The following is a 23,162-nucleotide window of genomic DNA, read 5'->3' as shown; positions in this document are numbered from 1 at the left end:
GTGAGGTAACAAGAGAGGAATTGTTATTTATATTTATATTTAGTTAATTATATTATTTATTTTTCATTTGTTTCAGTTATTTTGAGTTTTTAGATTGAGTTATGTTAATCTTGACTGTTGTCTCATAACTCCCCGGCTAGAGCTTCATTTTCATAATTTCGTAATGACATTTGAATAATGAATAGAATTGCATCCTATTAAGTCAGGGTTTAAATATGACTAAAATATTAAATAATATGCTACTTATAACTTTTATTACCAGATTTTGTAAGCGTGTTCAGTATGCAGATCAACAATGTATAAAAGACCATCGTCAAACTGGCACAGCAAATTAACCTTAATGTCTGCTGGTCAGTGTATGGCCGTTGAACCGTAAGCAATTGATTGGTACTGATTAAGGACTTTTTCTGCTACATTCTTTTCCATAATTGGGTTAAATGTTTGATATTTTGAATAATTGTAATTTTGTAAAATGTACAAATAGTTATTTTATTGTTGTAAATACCAAATTGAAATTTGTAAAATTTGAGTTTTATACTAATTACTATTGTTGTAAAATGTTTTGTAGTCAGAAAGTCAAATTTTGAAAACTTTAAGTTTAATAAAGTTTTTGATATTTTTACAAACTCTAGTGCAAGGATGGTTTCTTTGACATTTTAGACCTTCATAGCTAAGTTACAATATTAAATGTCAAAATTTACTTTACAATGATAAAAAAGTAATGAGTTAACATATAAATTCAACAGTCAGTTTTTAAATAGTTCTCTAAATTGATGACTGTATACACAAGGGAGGAATTAACCAGAAATTTATCCACTTTCAAATTAAAGTAGGAGTGTGTAATAATAATAAAAGCAAGGTTGACACAGAAAATGAAAGCAAGACTTGCATATAGGTGTTCTTGATGGTTTTAGAAAAAAAAATAACAATAGTCTGTGGCCCTGAAAGGATTTTTCACATTTTCTAAAGACACTCTTGGTGAATTTAGACAAAGTTTAATAATTTAATAGTTTAAAATACACTTTGGCCTGTTGGCCTTTTCCAGAGTGTTTGATGAAAACAATACAAGAAAACAAGCAAAAGAAAACTAAGAAAAAAAAGAAAAAATCAAAAATACTTTTTTAAGCTCCTTGTACACAGAATCATTACAGTACAAATTATGAATTGATCTGATAAAACAGTTTTGTTGTATTTGCAACTTATTTAAAATAATAATATGAACAGGAACCGCAGATTGATATTCTGTATTTAAGTTTTGTTTCGATACAAGTATGGCAAAGATGTTAAATTAAATTAAAATTTAAAGATGGCTGTATACTTTTCATTATTCCAGTGAATTTAACCAATGCTGAAGTACGAAAGACTGTTATGTGCAGATTCCATCAAAATTTATCATCTATCTTAATGCCTAGGAATCGTAAGTTATCGACTCGACTAATTTTCTTATTGTTTATTTTAATTTGTAACTGATCAGATATATATGCTTATTTTTACTTGTAAAACACAGAAATTTAGTCTTATCAGTGTTGATAACAAATTATTAATTTACAGATATTCAGTTAATTTTGTAATATATTGTTTAAATTATCTTGAGTAATTTTTGTATTCGAGTCCAAGTATGATATTACAGTATCATCTACATACATTATAAGGTTAGTTTCTGGTAGAAATTCAAAAGGATCGTTAACATAAATATTAAACAATAAGGGACCTAAAATGGACCCTTGAGGGACTCCTTTGTTAGATATAAACGAATCTGAAATACAGTTTTTTACTTTCACGTATTATATGATTTGACAAATAAGATAATAGCCAGCATAATGGTGTACCTCTTAATCTTATATTTTTCAATTTGTTTTCAAGGACCACTAAATCGACACCATCAAAAACTTTGGAGATATCAACAAATTCTAATACTACTGAGTGGGATTTGTCAAGTTCAATAATAACTGATTGCTTGAAATGTAACAAAGTGTCAGTTTAGTGGAGAAATTCTTTTTATAACTGTATTGAACTTTATTGCTGAATCTCTTATAAAAAAAAAGTTTTAAATAACCTTAGCTAAAACTGAAAGTATTATTATTATAATAATAATAATAATAATAACTCTCCCGTGGTCACTACCTGGTCGTGGTGGGAGAGCCCAGTAATTCTACTGATCCATAGGGCAATGCAGGCTGGAGCATAAGCTCCTGGTAGGGACACCCATGCCAGTAAAGTCTATGGGGAGAAATGAAGCTAAGAGTGACCACACCCACATTCTGTGGAGATATTTATTATGGTAATAACCAGATCAAAGTGTGATACCGGCTCAGACGTCGCCCGGGTTAACAAGGTCCGCGTTCGTGAGTTAGGCAGAGGCTCACGTTTGAAAAATAGGCCACAGTCTCCCTTGGTTACCGGTGGCGAAAGCAGCACCGGCCCAAGCATGGCTACTGCAATGCCCTCAACAGATGTGAGGAACCAACCCAGCCTTGGTGTTTCTGTGGCAATGCATCCACAGACCACAGAGGCTGGAAAACCACGCCAACGGATGAAATGGACAGTAGAAACGAACGAGTTTATCATCCATACTTACTACACCATCACAAAACTCGAAACAAACATGACAGCATACAGATAACAACTACACCATAGATTCACACAACAGTATCCTCATCTCACTGTGGCCGAACAAAGGGTTGTTGATCAAAAAAGAACAATTATACACAACAACCTTATTCCACAAACAACACTTGAACTTATCAAACAACAGGTTGCTGATCAAATACATCAACAGACAGAAACATTTAACATTAATGAAGATCATGTAACCTGCCAGGATAATCCAGCAACAAGCATTGATAATAACACACATATAACGATTACCACTAACGATACTACAGACACTTCCTCATCCATCACTGATAACATAGACATGGATTTAGTTAATACACTCTCACTTATATTTCAGGAAACACTCACTAAATATACAGGTACAGATCCCACACAAAGACCACGAATACCAAAAATCAACACGTCAAAGGAAGTAGGAAAAACACTAAATTATGTAAACACTCACTTACTACCACACTACATTCATTCAATTTCTACACTCTCAGACATTCATACATTAGTTTATGCTGGGGCAATCACAGTAGTGACACATCATGGACTGAAAGTACAATCACAGACAAATACACAGAAAACAAAAGTCTATCACAAGCCTGCCTGGCAGAGAAGAATAGAAACACAAATAAATGACATTAGACAGCAATTAGGCAGGCTGACACAATACACTAAAAGCAACATAACACCCAAATTAAGGAAACAGCTCAAAAACATTTTCAAGAAAATAAAAACACACACAAAACATGAACATCACAACACACGCATTACAGAATACAACGACACACTAAAACAAAAACTTGCAGCCAAAGCATGTAGACTCAAACAATACAAAACATGTTCACTATGAAAACAACAAAATAAATTATTCACAAACAATGAAAAACTCTTCTACAGACAAATCAGTAACAAAACAAACACTGATACACAGCACAGTGGCACACCAACAGAAGAAGAACTCACAACTTATTGGTCTTCTCTTTGGTCCAGTGCTGTTACGCACAATGCTGATGCAGGCTGGATCGAGGAGGAGAACAAAAACATGCATAACATACCAACTATGCCCTGTGCTGAAATAAACGTACACAACATCTGCTACTCGGTTAACAGAACACACAACTGGAAGACACCTGGTGTAGACAACATTCACAATTTCTGGTACAAAAACTTTACATCACTGCACCAGCAACTAGCTAAACACCTAACACACATCATCAATCCACAAGACAATTACATGTCTTCCAACACTACAAATTATTGACATCCTGTATTGCAAACAAAATATACAAACATGTTGAAGAACACGACATTCTAATAGAACAACAAAAAGGTTGCCGTAGAAATCACAGGGGATGCAAAGAACAGTTACTCATAGATTCAGTCATTCTACGGCAAGCACACAAACAACACAGAAACATACACATGGCATATATAGACTACAGAAAAGCATTCGACAGTGTTCCATACAGTTGGCTGCTACATATTCTACACATGTACAAAATACATCCATCACTCATTACATTCTTTCAAAACACTATGTAGCACTGGAGAACAACACTACATCTCAAGGTTCATAACACTTCCATACAAACAAACCAAATATTCATTAGGCAAGGAATTTTTCAAGGAGATTCCTTGAGTCCTCTCTGGTTCTGCTTAGCCCTGAACCCATTATCCAACATGTTAAACAACACACAATATGGTTACAATATCAGACATGAAAAAAACAACACAGTTTACACTGTCACATCTCATGTACATGGACAACATAAAACTTTATGCATCCACACAAAAACAACTTCATCAACTCCAACAAATCACACATTCATACACCAAGGACATACAAATGGAGTTTGGCCTAGACAAATGCAAAACACTTCACATAGAAAAAGGAATCCTGAAGAAAGAAGATTTTGCACTTGGAAATGGAGACGTTATTGAATCCATGGAAGAGGGCGAGTTCTACAAGTATTTAGGATTCCAACAGGCCAAACTAACAGAATATGCACAAATAAAGCAAAGATTAATTAAAAAATACCAAAGTAGGTTAAATGCTATTCTTGGAACAAAGTTAAATGCAATAAACACATCAGTCACAGCAATACCCACAAATGTCATCCCAGTACTCACATATTCTTTTGGAGTTATACATTGGACTCACACAGATCTCGAGCAACTCCAAAGGAAAACAAGAACAACACTTACTAAGCATAAACAACATCATCCTAAATCCACCACAGAAAGATTAACCTTTCCACGTAAAGATGGCGGACGTGGCCTGATTGACATAGTTAACCTTCACTACAAACAAATACAGTCACTGCGAGAGTTTTTCTACATAAAACAAGAAACATCACAATTACATAAAGCAGTAACTCTAGCAGACTCAAATAACACACCATTAAACTTACACTCACATCATATGGACACAACACAACATATAAAAAGCATAGACACCATTAAGCAATCGTGGGCTCGAAAGGCACTCCATGGCAGGCATCCTTATGATCTGGCCCAGGATTTTGTTGACAAAACTGCATCAAACAGCTGGTTAGCTCGGGGATTCCTCTTTGGGGAGACGGAAGGATTCATGATCGCCATACAGAATCAGGTCATAAATACTAAAAACTACAGAAAACACATACTCAAAGATGCAACACTCACAAATGACACATGCAGAAAATGTCACATCATGCCAGAAACTATACAACACATCACCTCTGGTTGCAAGCTCTTGGCACAGACAGATTATCTACACAGACATAATCAAGTAGCAAATATAATACACCAAGAACTTGCAAAGAAACACAAATTATTAGACATCCACGAGCCATACTACAAACACATTCCACAGACAGTATTGGAAAACAACACGCACAAAATGTACTACGACAGAGCCATAATCACAGATAAAACAATTTACCACAACAGACCAGACATCACACTCATTGACAAACACAATAAAATCACATACATTATAGACATATTCATTCCAAACACTCACAATATACAAAACGCATGCACTGAAAAAATTAGCAAGTACACAGAACTCGCCCAGGAAATAAGGCATCTGTGGAGGATGGATAGGGTGCTTATTATACCTATTGTTCTCTCCTCTACAGGTGTGATATCACACACACTACACAAAAGCCTGAGAACATTACAATTGAATAGAAATACATACATCACACTTCCGAAGGCCACTATATTGAATACATGTCACATTGTTAGGAAATTCCTAAATACTGACACTGACACACTTATTTTAGTTTTGTTTTGGTTGCTATGCCTTGACTCTGGTCCGGCATAGTACACAGCCACCGGTGTCAACCGAGTATAACCCTCTAAACCTAGCATAATAATAATAATAATAATGAAATTATCAATCTCTAATTTTCAATATCTGATTTGGTTCCTTTTCTCATGTAAACTGGTAAAACAAGATCATGACTTAATTCATCTGGAAAAATCCCAGTACTAAACAATTTATTTGATAAATATGAAATAGGCATCACAACTATGTCGGCTATTTGTTTTAATATTTCAATATTAATATTGTCTGTATCCAATGTATTGTTCTTTAGATTTATAACTGTATCATATATTTCTTGTGGAGTACATTCAACAAGAATGGAATTAGAACTTCTATTTGAGACTGTTTGAAATAATGTAGAAGTTTGTTGAATTGTTGTAAAACCAGCCATTTTGCAGTAATGATTTGCAAAGATATTGCTGATATTATCTTTGTCATTATAGGTTTTCCCATTATAAATTAATTGTTTTATCATTCTGCCGGTTTTTCTTTTTACTAAAGAAAAAGCTATATGATGCATTCTTAATTCAGAGTTAAAATTAGCTGACAACCCACACTGTTGCATTACTCCTACCCACTTTCAAATTGACTTGCCAACACAAATAATCTGCTAGTTATCCATATAAAATTTGGTATCTGAAATATTAAAACAGTTCTACTTGTTCGTGAAGTGTTTAGACTAAAAAATTTTTTAATTTCTAAAATTTCTTAAATGTATAAAAACCTATTCAATGTTTTCGTTGTAGCATTTAATCATGATCTTTTAATTACAAGTTATATTTCTCAAACAGCTATATTAAAAACTTTGTATTCCGTATTCATATATTGCACAAATGAAATATATCGGATTTAAATTTTTTTTAATTTAATTTTTAATTTAATGAATAGAATAAAGATTTGATTACCTTGCACTTCTAATGTAGCACTGGCATCCTCGGAATCCTCGAGATTTTCGGCTCTGCACATGTAGGTACCTTCGTCTCCTTCTCGAATGTTTTCTATTTGCAGACTTCCTATTCCTACTACTTGGAAACGACTATCTAAATGACTGAAAATAATACAGAAGTAATAATGTAGGTGCCATACTTAAAATAAGAATGACAGTATTCAATTATTTATAAGAAGTCAATGAGTAAAATTTACTCATTTGGCACTTAAAGAAAAAATTGAATCTTTCAAAATACAGAATTTTATGAAATGTTACAAAGTGAATAATGATACTGTGCTTTGGAATTATATTTGGAATTATTTTTAAAAATTACATATTGGAATTAAAATTATATACTTTATATAGGGATGCAGTCTGATTATACTGTTATATTTGCAGTTGTAAAATTTTACCAATATATCACCAACTGCCGTAAATAATCTGGCTAACTTTTGGATATATACGATTAAAGTTGATAAATAAATTTGGCACTTGAGGTAGGCATTAGGCGCCATCTCTTATTAAAATTAATAATTATAATAATTTAGATTAAACTGGAAGAAAAGAATCAGCCCAATTATTTATGGCAGTTGGTGATGAATTGGCTTAATGTTATCAGGTTTAGTGTGATGTTTATTTGTATATATATATATATACCTTGCCAGGGTTGCGATGGCCGACTGAGTGCCTTGAATGGATGTTTCTGGCCATGGGCACAGAGGTGTCCCCAGTCGGTGCCATAATAGCCGTCGATGGTTATGTCTTTGGCTTATATATACTGGAAGAGGAGATTGAACCAAAGGTCCGGGTTGCATAACTGGCAACGCGACCGCACGGTAAGTGGGAGTTGTGGGTTCGAGCCCCGCTTTGGGCCAATTCTTTTCTTCCAGTTTAATCTAAATTATTTAAATTATTATAATTATTAATTTTAATAAGAGATGGCACCTAACGCTTACCTCAAGTGCCAAATTTATTTCTGATCTTTAATCGTATATATCCAAAAGTTAACCCAATTATTTATGGCAGTTGGTGATGTATTGGCTTAATGTTATTGGGTTTAGTGTGATGTTTATTTGTAAAATTTTAGTTATTGAAAAAGTTGAAAGCATGCTTGATGCCAAACTGTATATAAACACACTCCAACACAAACCATAATAATAATATACAAGGTTTTAAAATAAATGCAAATCATTTAATAATGTAACTTAAATGTATATAAAATATTCATGCATTATTTATTTTAATTATTATTATTTTTATTTATTTTTTTTTATTGCAACTAGAATTTTCTTTTGTCAGCTCTATAATGTTCATATTACTTTTATTTCAAATAAATAAAATAAATTATTAATTTATTTTTGAATTTCTTTAATACACATTTTTGCTTTTGTTTTATATAAAGAAAGGATAAAAGTATCATGAATATCATCAATTGAAATTTAATATAATTGTATTTACTTATTATTAGCAATTTTATAAAAGCAATAGTTATTAATTAGTGTCTACATTTTAAATATTTATCAATGATGATTTGATAGAAATGTTAGTGTTGTGCTTGTAGTTCAAAACTGTCGGGATTTTATTAACTTAGATCTATCCACCAATCAAAGCCGAATATAATCGGGTGAGAAATGACTATAATATTAATAATTAATAGACAATTTGGCATTAGAGGTAGACGTTAGGCACCATCTCTTAATAAATTTAATAATTACAATTAATTAAATAATTTAAATACTGGAAGAATCGGCTTGAAGCAGGACTCGAACCCACAACTTCTGCTATCCGTGCGGACACGTTACCAGTTACGCTACCTGGACCTTCAGCTCGATCTCCTGTTCCAGCATATATAAGCTATAACCATCGATGGTTATTAGCGACGTTATGGGCGGACATTCTCGCCCGATTATATTCGGCTTTGGTTAGTGGATAGCTTTACACGTATCGGGTGTAGTAAAGATGTTTGATTATTAACTTATATCATTGATTAAAATGTTAATAAGTCACGTATTAACATTCTAAGCATTAAATCAAGATTAAATCATTAAAAAACTAATTAATATTATATGCTTTCTATTTTCAGAAATTTTGAAAACTAAAATTGATAAATTACTTTTAATTTAGAGTAAAATAATTAATATAAAATAATTAAACAAATTAAACTATGGCAATGAACAAGAAATGATTAAAAAGAAAGAAAAATGTATTTCTAAAATGTTTACTCACTCAAACATACATTTTTGTTACTGTTATTTTGTATCTTTAACACATTCGTTTTAGAATACATTTTAACAAATATTGAATGTTGAACTTACGCCATATCAATTGTGATACCATCTTTCAGCCACAGAATTTTAGGTTTCGGATCACCATTAGCTGCACATTCTAATGTTACTGTATCATTTTCTTTTGCAATCATGTTCTTGGGTGTAACGATAAATTGAGGAGCTGATATCCTTTTTCTTTCTGCTGCAAATACAGTAACAATTTGTTTGCATCTATTAAAACGATTAAACATTTAAAATATGGTAAGCCCTCGATTTAATCGATAAATTGGGGAAAGGATGTTCTACTATTGCAAAGTCCATTAATTCAAATGTATTTTAAAAAGATATATTAATAACAAATTTGCAATGTATAAAATTTATTTAAATGGTGTTTCTATGTTTAAGTATAAATAAAATGTCATTATAACGTACAGTACATTGAGTAATTTATACTCATTTTTGCCTTTTGCATTCTCTATTTGCAAATTAGAAAATAGTTCGAAATTTTTTCCTTTAGGACAGAAATTTTTTGTCCATTAAATCAAGACCCTACCATATATTAAATAAATCAATAATTAAAACTATGGAAGTATTTAATCTCAAAATAAAATTATAAAACTCACCGTAATCTGCATTGACATTAAGAATACCCTGAGAACTGAGACGAAACTTCTCGATATTTGTTGCATTACACTGGTATATTCCGGCATCGGATTTCTTAACAAAGTCAATTTCTAGCGCTCCGCTCGGCAGTACCATCATACGAGAAGATTCTATGTTTAACGGATGTCCGTCCTTCAGCCATGTTATCGTAGCAGGAGGAATCCCTTGTATGGCACAAGGTAGATATGCGCTCTGATGCAAATGAACATTAATATCTTCTGGTTGTTCATCAAATCGGGGTAAAGCTAACAAAAATGTGAATTATTATATCTCAACTCAAAGTAAGATAAATTGTGTGTGTGCTTTGGAAAAACAATTTCTTATTTTCAAGTAATTTCCACTAATTATTTAATTAAATCATTTAAAATTTAGAAGTATTCTAATTTAACTTGTATCAGATTCATACAGTTAATGATACTTTAATTGAAAACTTTAATTAAGTTACTGAAACTTACAAATGTAATAATTAATCAGTAAATTAGAAAATTCATTTACTCAAATATGTGTTATTAAATTTTTATTAAACATCGATAATAAATATCATAAAATTTATTGAAATTAAAAAACTAATTTAAAAAAGACTCATTTTACAAATTATTTAATTTTATAATTGTAAAATTACAAAAAATTAAATGAAATCTGTTCAATTCAATTAACGAAAACATTTACCGAATTTAAATTAATTAGATTTTTTTCTTTTAATAACTTAAATTGAAATAAATTCAAAGAATTTATTTTTTAATCATCTTAGATAAATAAAACTTACAAGAAATTTGTAATTTTGCAGATCTGCTGACTATCGTTCCAATATTTTCTATAGTAGCAATACACTGGTAAATGCCTTCGTCTGGTCTTTCTGATCTTGTATGATAAATGCGAGCAAAATGAAGTGAGCCATTTGGAAGAATCGATCTAAATGCAAACAAAATTAAATTTAAAAAATGTATATATATATATATATATATATATATATAATATCAATACAATAAACCTATTGCTTTACTTAAATTTTTTTCTAGATTTCACTGACTACATCAATTCTTAGTATGATATTGTCCTGTGATTTGATAAAGTGAACCATTTATAAATAGGAAGACAAGTTGAGATTATGTCTGATCTAATTTATGATACTTTTATGCCTTTTAGATATCTACATGATTCATATAATCCACTTTACTTCCTATATAAACAAGAATAAAGCTTCCTTAATATCTTAAGGATGTTTTATCCCTTTAGTGGTTTATGTAAGATTGATCAGCTATTGTATGATTTTTATTAGTTACACATTATACAAAGAGTGTCAAAATGAATACTACAGAAAATTACTACTAATAAATAAGCATAGTACAAAAAAAAAGTTTAGAATGATGTTAGACACGAGTAATTAATGCAGCAAATAACAAAAATAGGGAATAAAATTCAGAAGTCGGGTAAAGAAAGTATGAATAGAAACAAAAAATGTTGGCAGCAGTTGTTGTTACTTCAAAATAATTAGAGCAATCCTAGATGTCAAAACTTATGAATGTCAGAACATGAAAAGTGACATTAAATGAGATTTTTTTCCATTTTTTAAATTAGAAAAAAATCCATTTTAATACTGTTTTTTTATTTTATTTACTTCTTGACACTTTTCTGATTTTTTATTTAATGCGAGAGATTTCAAGACTGTTGCATTTACTTTTAAAATTGTGTTTATTTTTGACTTTTTCAAAAACCAAATGATAAAATTGCTTTAGAAGAAAAAAAATCAACATTTTTGCTTACTTAAATTATAATAATAGCACTGACAGTTTTATGCAGAGGCATCCTAAGCTTTCATTTGAGTCCTGCACTTTTAGAGGTCCCAAACACATACAAATACATGCTTGTTGATACTCAAGTCCTAGTCTTGAACTAGGAATTCAGTACTAGCTTGTAACCTACATCTTACATAATAAGTATTTGCAATAAAATTTACCCATTATATAATCTTATATTAAATAGTTTGGAGTGTTCATGCTTGCCTAGGGCCTCTCACACCCAAAGTTGAATAATAGATATAGTAGTTATGAATAACAGTATAATTTAAAACAAAAAACAAAGAGGTTTAATGCAAGAAAATAATTATTTTCATAAAAAATGGATGATGATGTTAAATGTCAGGATTTCGAACTTTCAACAATTAAATTGATTTGTTTGATTATGAAACGTGACACACGGGCAATCTGCCGAGGAGGATGCCTCGATGCAAAATTTTTGGTTTCGACCAATTCATTAAGTTAAATTACATCTAAAATCGGCTAAATTTATTAAGAAATAGCAAGATTAAGACCTTTTTCAAAGCAGAGACCATTTCTTTTGGCCTAATTGCCATATTTTTTAATTCATGTAATGAAATAAGTAATATAGTATAAAGGTTTTATTGCTTTAATAATCGCTTAAACCACATAAAGTTACAACATACTTTTCAGTTCTGTTATGTTTTACTGATAAAAATGTTAAAATACAGTATGTTTCTTGTTCGGTGTGCTTTTATGGTCAGTTTACCTTACTCTCTAACACCAAGGATTGAAGTTGTGATCATCACTGTTTGGACCCAGAGTAAAATGAAAAGGAAAACAGCAACCTCTCTATGCTGTACTCAGTATCAATGGGGGACGCACCAGTGGCCGAGTGGATAAAACCACCGAACACTGGTAGTCAGTCTTGGGCTCGTGCCTGACCAACAGGCCGGCCATATGGCGTTTCCCAGGTTTTCTTTGTTAGTAACACCTAAATATGGGCCAGTTTCCCATAAAAGATCTCTCGGGAGGCAATTCCCCCTTGGCAGATCATCCACGTGTCACATCATATACCAATAAAAAGAAACTAAGCCAATGAGGGAAAAAATGCCTTGAAGAATATACTTCACCGAAGGACCCACCAAAATCAAAGTAGCAAAGACATCCATTAATGCCAAAATCAACAGCATATCACACAGATTCTGCCTCACCTTCCAGTAGTGCCTGCAAGAGAGCCAACAATGGACCACCGATTCCTTCTCATTGCAATGGGGGACACGTCAGCGAGAAAACACAAACCTTCTTAACAAAGCTATTAATATGAACATATAATTTTAAAGAAACGTCGAAGGCAATAAAAGGGCCTTTTACTCATTGTCCATTGTGAGTTTGGCCAGTGGCGTAGCATGGGTGTCAGCCGCCCGGGGTGAAGGAAAATTTCGCCCCCCTTAAATAAAATACGGGGAATCCCTACAAGTCAGTACAGGCGGTGTTGTCAGTCGCCCAATGAGCAAGATGTCATTATTATACATTCATTTAAAGAAAGGGGATTCCCCAGTTTCGTCACAGAATAAGTAATGAAAAATTTCGTGCTCATTTCAATCGGTCCGAATCGTAGGTGCAACAAAAATATGAAATGAAATGATTCAAATTTTTACAAGATATTATTATTATTTATTGTGAAAAAATGCCGCTCCCTAAAAGTGCCGCCCCTGCCGCCCACACTACGCTACGCCACTGGGTTTGGCCAGGCCCACAATGTGAGTGATTAAGTGGTGGGGGGCGAAGTCCGGCATATCCGAGATGGACCATCTATGAAAAGTTCCGGAATTGCACACTCGAAATTACGACGACAATGCTCGTCAACAACAAGATCGACCAATCACCTTCATCGACTGTCAAAATCAAAAAAGACCAGTTGTAGACATTGGCTGTCGTCTTAATTTTGCTGCTTGTATGAACTGACCTTTAGAAGCACCCTTTACTACTTAAATTCTAAAAATAAATTTATTCATTTATCCGAAAATCAGTTCTTAAAATTAAACTCGACTGGCAATTAAAATTTTTAATTTTATAATTCAAATTCAAGGCATAACGTAGTACTTTGAAAGCTGTCACCATGCGATCTTTATCGTATAAGAAAAGAAAGGTGCTCGGAATAGTGTCGTAAATTCTCAACTCCAAACCTTTTATTGGTTTTCAAGTCGAGTTTTATTCTTCATATTTTAAAGGGAATTTAGAGTAGGATCGTAAAAAGTTTATGCTCTTGTAAGAAGTGTAACTCATCAAAATATATCGCGGCCATCATATTTTTTTCAAAATTATTTTGTTCTTTGGTACTGATGGCATTTTAAATAGCCGACAATAATGCATATATATGTAGGTTTAGTTACAGATCTTTATGATAAATCAAATTTAAAGAACGGAAGGAATACAGTGTTTGAAAAAACAAAATATTTGGCAATTTTTTACATACCGTGTGGATTCTAAACGAAATTTTATTGCTTTCGGAACAGATTGTTAACAAATAAATCTACTGAAAAATGAAAACTAAAACTAGAAAAGTCATCCGCAACAAATTCTGGAAAAACGCGATGTAAGAATATTTGCATTTAAATCCGCAATTAGGCCCACCTGTGGTCGAGTGCGTAACACCATTGAAAACACTAATAGTTAGTAGGAGGGTTTACGCCTTACTAACACCGCGCGGACTTTCCCGGGTTTTCTTCACGTATCTAACACCTTAAATAGAGGTCAGTTTCCCATAGAAAAGTCTTCCGGATGGCATTCCCCTCGGCAGATGACCCACGTGTTACATTGCCTTATCCCATCAATCCAATCCAAGTCTGCAACTATTACTTTGTCTAATTACTCACTTAAGAATATCATTACCTAGTTTTGATGAGGTAGCCAATATTTATGTATAATTTTATATTAAACCAAATCCTATATACGATAATACGCATACATTTTAAAATTAATTAACAACATTTAAAAAAAATCCGTGAAAGCTATTACTTTTTAATCTTCTTCTACATACAAAAAAAGTTCTATTATTCTGTTTATGCACTCGTTTATAATTATCTAACACTTCCACTGTCTAATTATTTATAAACTAGAAGCAATATATACCTACAATTAAAATACAGTATGCCCGACTGTCTTTCCTTAATCTCGAGAACGAAGTTAGATAGATGTAAGACGAGACCAGATATGGAAACCTTGGGAGCAGAAGGCCCCGATTAACTATATACAAACTTCCAGCACAAACCAGAAGTCACGTTATTTCGATTCAAAAAGGTGTTAGGTAGACGACCGGTACGACTCTACAACTAGCGGAAAAGTATGATTTACAGGGGCAAGCCACTACTAATTTGAGGTGGAGAGCGTATATTTTAATTTAAAGTAATTAAAAATATGATTAAAATTTGCAACCCAGCACTATGACCATGTCACAATAAATAATTGCTCGTTTACACTTGTTTTTCTTTCGATATTTTGGAATGGCATCCTAAATTTGTGAATTTCTATTGAAGTTTTCATGTATTTTACGGAAAGTCTTCTCTATTTTAAAATTATTAGATTACGAAAAAAAAAAACAGAATCAGAGAAGAAAAACTTCCAGGATGAATTTTTAATAAATTTAATGATTTAACTTATGTTTTTAATAAGTCAATTTTTGCATTATTTATACAAATCTGTTTATTTTTAATCTTAAATTGATCTTTCTGTCTTTATATTTTTATAATATGAAGAGAGTTTTTTCCATTTTAGATATTTCAAAATTTCGATTTCTTTAGTTTTTTGAATAAACAAACTGTATCGTTTTATTGTTAGAACGAGATCCACCGTTCACTAATCTTTCACAAACCCATTTTAAATTTTACAATAAATAGAACCTCAAGTCCTAAAACCTAAAGTTTATTGATAAAAGTCTTTCGTTTCTGTTTTGATACCAAATCATTCATTTGCTTCTCAATTTGTTCGTCGTTTCGGCTTTATTTTTATACAGGTAAAGGAATAAATAAATGTTGCACGTAAACAAACAGAATCGGTTTCCTGTGACACGTGATCTATATTCTGCCAATCATACCAGTCTAACGTCACACTCCAGCAAACCGGAAGTGCCGCCATTATTTCTATCGCTTTAATTAATTAATTCAAATACTTACATCACATTTTGAGTTCAAAAATTCATCGTAATCTGCATATATTTCGATAGGAAAATGTTTAATAAATATATACTGCTAATTACTTTCGTGTTTATAGTTATTTGAGACGAAAATGATTTCTATTCCGGACGATAATAATGGCAACACATCCGGTTCAGTTACAATGCAATCGTATTTTCTCTCTTAAAATTTACCTTCTTAACTTTTTTTAAACGATGGAATATAAAAATTTCTTGATTAAAATTTTTATATTCCATCGTTTTTATCCCAAGTATCCATCGCGCGTAGCCAATCAACGCCCTGTTTCTCACCACCCGGTGGGCAAGACCGAACCCATAATGGGCTTGGTAAAAAGAGGAGCTCTTAGTGCCCATAGGGCGGAAAGAGTTTTAAAAAAAACCATTAAACGCAATTAATTAAATTATCCTTTGTTTTATAAATATAGGGGATGTCCAGATTTACGTAATGCGGATAATTTTTACCACGCGTTACAAAGGGATGCTGTTTACAAAAACGTTACTTAATGCTAGGGTAACAGAATAATTCATTTTTGTTTCCGAAGAGTTGCATAGGGAATAGTACTGTTTATGTCACTATTTACGTAATTAATTAATAAAATACTATAATGTAACTTTCTGCAACCCGCGCTATTGCATTATTCCTTAGTACAATTAAAGGTACTGTACAGTACAGTACATACATGCACAGTACTGTACCGTGTTATGCCAGTTTGGGGCGAGTATATGCCAGGTGTTTTTGAACGTTACGGGGGTGGGATGGTATTTAAAGAGTATAAAAGTAGCGTTAAGTAATTTCTGTAAGCCCATATATTGATTCCTAAAAATCCATAATTATTTAACTATAACGAAAACAATTACAATCCGCATTGAAACGTATAAGGAATGCATATATAGATCATATATAATGTTAGTGGCACGACTGCGCTGCGCCTATTTATGTATAATAGAACAGCTTTGGGATAGTGAAATTGCTCCATAACTATTTGATGACTTATAATCTTATTTATACATTTGCGAAGTTTAAGTATTTTTAGTTCGTTCATTACGCCCATAGCAACTTTACTACTACTTTTTTTTTAAAAAAAATGTTAATACCTTTCTCGTTTTACAGCATTATAACAGCATACTTCGTTTTCACTTCTATTCTATGAAAACAAATCGTTTCCTTACTTTCCTTATACCTCAGATAAGAATGTGAATATTTAATAAAAATCGCTTGGGCGAGGCGCACTAAAGACAAGTAAAAATGAAAATATAAAAGGATATTCCTCTCACGCATTTAAAATCGCTTAAATTATTAAAATTCCAATAGACTTATAAATGATAATCGTCACAGACTGTCGCATTATTTCAAACACAACTGTTTACATTCGTCTAAAGCACGTGACATATAGTAAGTAGTTAACCTCCACCACAAACATTGGTAACTGCTTTGTCGTCGACATTCAACTTCATCCCCATCGTTTTTTTTTTTTTTTTTTTTTTTTTTTTTTCTTTACTGTAAAACGAGACACGATCCATAATGTTTACAATATTATTGATAAATTACGTTCGTTTGGCCTTGCATTATTATATATTCTGATACATAACTTGAAATATATAATCTGTAAATTGTAAAATGTTCATTTTGGTTTCTTGAAGGCAAATAAAATTAACATATGTACTATTTCTTTCATTCATATCTACTGTAATTTTAGAGGAATGAAACTTGTATTTTTTTCTTGTTGGTCCAGATGAGTGGCATAACTTACACAAGATACATACCTGGAAGTTGTATATTTATACGTTTTATTTTTAGCTTTACATTATGAAAATGTTCTGTATTTTACAGTTATCGCCTCATCATTGTTTATTTTATGTCCTTTTATATCCAAAGACCTTTTAATCATTAGATCTATTTAAAAAGTCTTATTTTATCGTTACAAATTATATTTTACTTATAAAATAATATACATCTGTTTTGTTTAATGAGTAAAATTTTAACTGACTAAGAATGTTATAACAATTTTTTTTTTTTTTTAATATCTACCATTAATCAAACAGAAGTTTACTTCATTCTGAAATGAGAGAGAACAAACTAATGAGGAGCTGCAGATAAAATTGTATAAGCATTAAAAAATTTCTAATGAAATATGCTTTTATAAAATATAAAATGATTCTGTGATGTATTCTACAGGAAAAAATAATGATTTAATCTTATTCCAGCCTCTTCCAAAATTATAATTATTCTGGGGAATAAAATTAATCAATAAGGTAATTAAAAAGTCTTTGATAAATTAACTATTGAAGAAATATTTCTTTACCAAATAAAGTTTTTAAAATAAATTCCATTCAAGCATAAAAACATTAATTATAATTATTTGTTACCTCTAACTATTAATAACAATAATTATTCAATAAATTCTGTTTTTAGCAATATAAATTCAATTTGTTCTGTCTGAAACTTTTCAGGATTTGATTAATATTCAAAAATTAACAAGAATATAACATATTTTTCAATATTGTAAAATTTTACACTATATTTCAAACAATGAAGAATCTCATAGAACAAGGGTAATCATCACTGTTTGAAGTTTTTGATAAAGATAATTAAACAAGAATTATTTCATTTTGATATAAATAGAACAGATTTTTCCATGCTTCATTTTGTTATTAAATGCTATAACAACTTATCAAGCAAAGAAACAAATTTACTGAACTTTAAAATGGCAAGAGAATATTTTTGGTACTTTTTGTATTACTGGATGCCAAAAAAAAATGCTGTATAAAGATAACAATAAATTATGCAATAGTTCAAATAAATTATTCAGAGAACAATACATATTAAATTTTTTCACACACAAAAAAGATTAAAAAATTTAATATTAGAAATATACATCTTTCTGGACAAATATTATTATAATAAAATAAGGGTAACTATATTATTTTTTCCTACTAAGGGGCATCTAAAGGATGTATTGGTCTGTAGCTATGCTAATTGGAGCTGTTGGCAAAAGAGGAGGAGATAGAGTATTTTTGTTCTTTCCCTGCAATCACCATAGACATTAATTGAAAGGTAGCCAGATAAATCTGGTGCCATGAGATTGATGCAGAAAAAAAGTCTAGCAACCACGAAGGGTGCGTTTACTTTTGAGCTAATAGTGCTACTTCTGAACACCAGAAGTGACGTCATTAGCATGTGTATTCGTGGTTACATGTCCAGTTCGAAAGTAAACGCAAACGCTAACAAGAAATATGGAGATTTCCTGCAAATAATATTGTCAAAGCTGCTATTTTAAATGTTGCGTTACAGATAGAACTACTTGATTCTGAATCAGACGAGGATGATCTTATTGTGGATATAATTGTAGAAAAAATGAAAGAAGAAAAAAGAAAAGTAAGGTCAAATAAAAAAGATAGAAACTTTTATTGAAGAGACTGTACCTTTTTATAGTCCAACCGATTTTAAACAGCACTTAGACTTACAAGAGAATCTTTTGAAAGTCTCCTTTATACGAACTTCAGTTTTGGATTATTATTAATGCTGTTCATTTCTTTACGATTTATTTAATGCTCTGAACATAACATTTCTGAAGATCCCAAACGCATATAAGGTAAACTTCACTTTTAATCATAAACAATGAGTAAACTTAATTTTTTCACATCTGTTTATGAAAAAAGTCATCTAAAGCTATTGAACCTTACACAATAAAAAAAGATCATTGTAAACATTTTATACAACAAATAATTGAAATTTACCAATAAAAATACTTTCTGCCGTTTATTTTTCCAAAAATAATTCCATTTTCATTACTTTGTACAGAAAGTAATTTTTTCATGGGAGCAGCCATATTGAATTAGCGCAAAGCTCGACAACGAACTAGCTAGCACTCCGAGCTTACCAATTTCGCTAAACATGACGTCACATAGCTCTAAAGTATACGCCAATGAGCGTGGCGCTCGGACGAAAGTATACAGGCTGAGCGTACTGACAGTAAAATTAGCCCAGAAGTAAACGCACCCAAATACATATAATCCATTTAGACAATTACTTTTTAAATTTTATTTGCCTAAGCATATATACATTATTTAAAAGTAATATGTACACAAATTCAAGGCAACTACAGTAATTATTTCCGTTTTCCAAAATTGTAAAACCACAAAAATTTTCTTAAATTCTATTCAATTTGTTGAGCATCGATTATCCGACTCAATTGGGGACTGGGTTGGTCGGATAACTGAAAAAACGGATAACCGAAAAGTATGAAAAAATACATTATTAGTATAGTATATTAGTATATCGCTATTAACCTACTTCGCGTTGAATTTTCATCGATGTTAAACCTAACAAATTAAAAAAAAAAAAATAATCGTTGCTATTGTATCGTTAAAAATTATTTCTTTATTTTGCACAAAATAAATACAGTACTGTACTTATATAAAAAATATAAAACAAAACATGTATATATATATTCGGGTAACATATTTTACAGAAAGTAGGCCTATACATTAGAAAAAGAAGTCCAAAGTTTTCTTTTGCTTCACAGCTGACACTCGTTTTATTGCCGCTAAATCTCGCATACGTTTTAAAAAAAAGCAATTGGATAGAGTCATTAAATAAAATTAAGCGTCGTTTAAATACTGGCCTTCCTTTCACGGTCGAGCCAGTGTTGCCAGCTAAAACACGCAAAAATTTAACAAAAATAATTTTAAAGTAGCCAAGACATAGCCAAATATTGTAGCGCCACATCACTAGCGGACATTTGAATTTGCCGACTAGAACGCGGTCGGTTAACCGATGTGACGGTTGATCGGGGGTCGGATAATTGATGCTCTACTGTATTTTATTTTGAAGAAGTAAAACGACAAGGCCGTATTTGGGACAAGACTGTGTCACGGAGACTCACTACTAAGGGGGATCACTTCGACGCTAACCGCGGGTTTCGGTCTCATTCTCCAATCATCTTTGGTATCGCTGGTTTTGAGCGCGATCATTCAAACTTCGCCCGCCATAGCCACGACCACGAGCTCTTCCACGATGCATTTTCATTGAAATTAACCTATCGAATGTTGAAATTTCTCTCCGTTGCGTGACGCCCCAGGTTGAATTTTTGTCAATGCGAAAATTTCCCGTTTTTGAAAAAAAATAATGGTGGCTATTGTATCGTTCGCAATTATTTTTTTATTTTTACAAACGAAACATATATATATATATTAATAAATGTAAAAAGAAAAATAATTATATTTCGGAAGTTAGTTTTAATATAAAATTATAACGACGCGCCATCTAGTTTCAAAAAGTTCCGATGATGAAACGAGATATCTCCGGTCAATTCGGTCGAGGTTATCACGTGGTGACCAGAAATGTGGGCAATAACACGGGACAGGTAAATGGGTTTCTTTCAAAGATTCGTTTGTCAAAATTCGATTGGTACTTATGAGTTAAGAGGACGCCAGTCAGAAATTGCGATTTTTCCGAATAATGCAAGTTTTTATTTTTCAAATTTAAAACAATTGTTAAATCAAACAATAAATTAACGATTTACAAAAGGGTAGTTTTAATATTTAACAAATTTCAAAAACTGCTTACTTCTTACGATTACAGATAACGGTTAATGTTACCTGTGGTGCCAAAATGGCGGCTCGTCTCTGATTCCAGCAAACAGAAAGAAACAGTGGAGACGCACGTTCTAACCTAACCTATTCTAATAATATGGTACTCATAATAATTATGGTAAATTTACTAGAATAGGTTGGGTTAGAACGTGCGTCCCCACTGTTTCTTCTGTTTGCTGGAATCAAAGACGTGATATCAATAATTATCCTCCTTGCTGTTTTTTCATTTTTATAACTTAAACAGTAACTTTTCTTCTTTTTAGAGTTAAATTTACTAGTTATTGTTATTTAGGTAATTTCATTCAAAAACGCGATTTTGATCGCAATTTCCGACTGGCGTCCTCTTAACCCATAAGTACCATTGGATTTAGCAACATTCGCTTTTCGAACTTCCCAACGCACGTGTTTGTCAAAATTCGATTTCGCAATATTCGTATTTCCAACTTACCAACGAGCAACGCATGCGCGAATCTCGCACTACTGCCTGTTTGTAGAAAATGTCGCCATTTTGTATTTTATTGTGTTTCGGTTCTCGGTCCCCTGACTACCTACAAGTCTGGTTTATTTTATGCGCGCATGATTTGGGCACCTAATACTCTGTGCCAAATTTCAACTCCTGACATGTACTCCTTCATACCTCTAAGCTGATAAGACAGCAGGACGTACGATTTTATAAACAAGACAGTCTTGTCAATAAGTGTAAACAATTTAAATTGTTTATAAAGAAAAATTATTCATTCAAATAAGTTTATAATAATGTAATTAAATTAAAAATTATTTATAAAAGACCTCAAGATATATCCCAAAAATACAAATCATATCATAATCATAGCAGTCAAATCATATAGCAAGAATAAGCAGAATAAATTATATTTTATAGAATAAAAAAGTTTTTAGTAAAGCATAAATTTAAAAAATGCAAAATATTTGTTGCAAAAATAATCTTGCATCTTGTAACAAATTGTATTTTACCATAGCAGATTAAGGAAAATAGTTTTATGGAGTTAGAAAACAATTACTGTGAATATTTGAAAATACATATTGTGACTGATGTGCTGCTCCAATTAATCTAGTACTGTCTAATAATTGATCATTATAAAAAACTAGAGAAGTGAATAACAATTAATAACTTAATTGTCATTCACTTTTCTAGTTTTTATTATTCTAGAATATGATCATTTTTCTTTAACATCAAATTCAAATGCCATTTTGTGTAGCCACATTATATCCTTTTTATTCTTATAATTCAATAATACTAAAAAAGTAATGTGATACTTGGCACTTATCCACACAGGGGCTTATTTTGGATGAACCTATAATTGAGAAAGTAGTAATAATTATAATAACTCAGATAAATAGATGGATTGTTGTTATTATATGTGGAATGGATTAAATATTAAGAGTTAATCTCCTCAACTTTAAAATCCTCTGACAATCCGACTATATTATTATATTGGTTATATATTATTATTTGAATCATAAATATAATGCACTTTATGAATAAAATTCTTTTTATTGAAACTCCAATAAAAATGATATAAAAGTAATGGCATTAAATTGTTCATTTAATTTTTTTTTTCTCCTCAAAATGATATTTCAATATATTAAATACAAATTTGCTGCATTATTATTTTTATATTAATTTTTTTTATTTTCAATAAAATAAATTCATTGATGATCTTATTTATGATTTAAATGGAGGAAAACCTATAATCTGACTTAGGACAGAATAAAATAAATGATTTTTGTAGATCTAATAATTGTATTACATTAGCTAAAAAACTACTAGTAATAAAAATCAATTGGAAAGACAAAAGAATGAGATTATAAATTAAAT

General features: G+C 31.3%; 1 protein-coding gene across 4 annotated transcripts in view; it reads right to left on the bottom strand.

The window, feature by feature from the left end:
* Nucleotides 1–23,162, bottom strand: part of LOC136987073 (neogenin-like) — a 100,610-nt gene that overhangs the window by 29,077 nt on the left and 48,371 nt on the right. For all 4 annotated transcript variants that reach the window (XM_067284719.1, XM_067284718.1, XM_067284720.1 and 1 more), the window contains exons 3-6: nucleotides 10,545–10,690; nucleotides 9,739–10,023; nucleotides 9,164–9,317; nucleotides 6,826–6,968 (exon numbers count right to left, since the gene is read on the bottom strand). In XM_067284719.1, coding sequence (XP_067140820.1) covers nucleotides 6,826–6,968; nucleotides 9,164–9,317; nucleotides 9,739–10,023; nucleotides 10,545–10,690 — 728 coding nt within the window. The remainder of the gene's footprint in view (nucleotides 1–6,825; nucleotides 6,969–9,163; nucleotides 9,318–9,738; nucleotides 10,024–10,544; nucleotides 10,691–23,162) is intronic.

Source organism: Centruroides vittatus, unplaced genomic scaffold (assembly GCF_030686945.1).
Source record: "Centruroides vittatus isolate TY-2023 unplaced genomic scaffold, ASM3068694v2 scaffold_1444, whole genome shotgun sequence".
In the NCBI taxonomy this organism is placed as follows: domain Eukaryota; kingdom Metazoa; phylum Arthropoda; class Arachnida; order Scorpiones; family Buthidae; genus Centruroides; species Centruroides vittatus.
The sequence above is the reverse complement of the archived record's forward strand: the minus strand, read 5'-3'. Positions and strand labels throughout refer to the sequence as shown.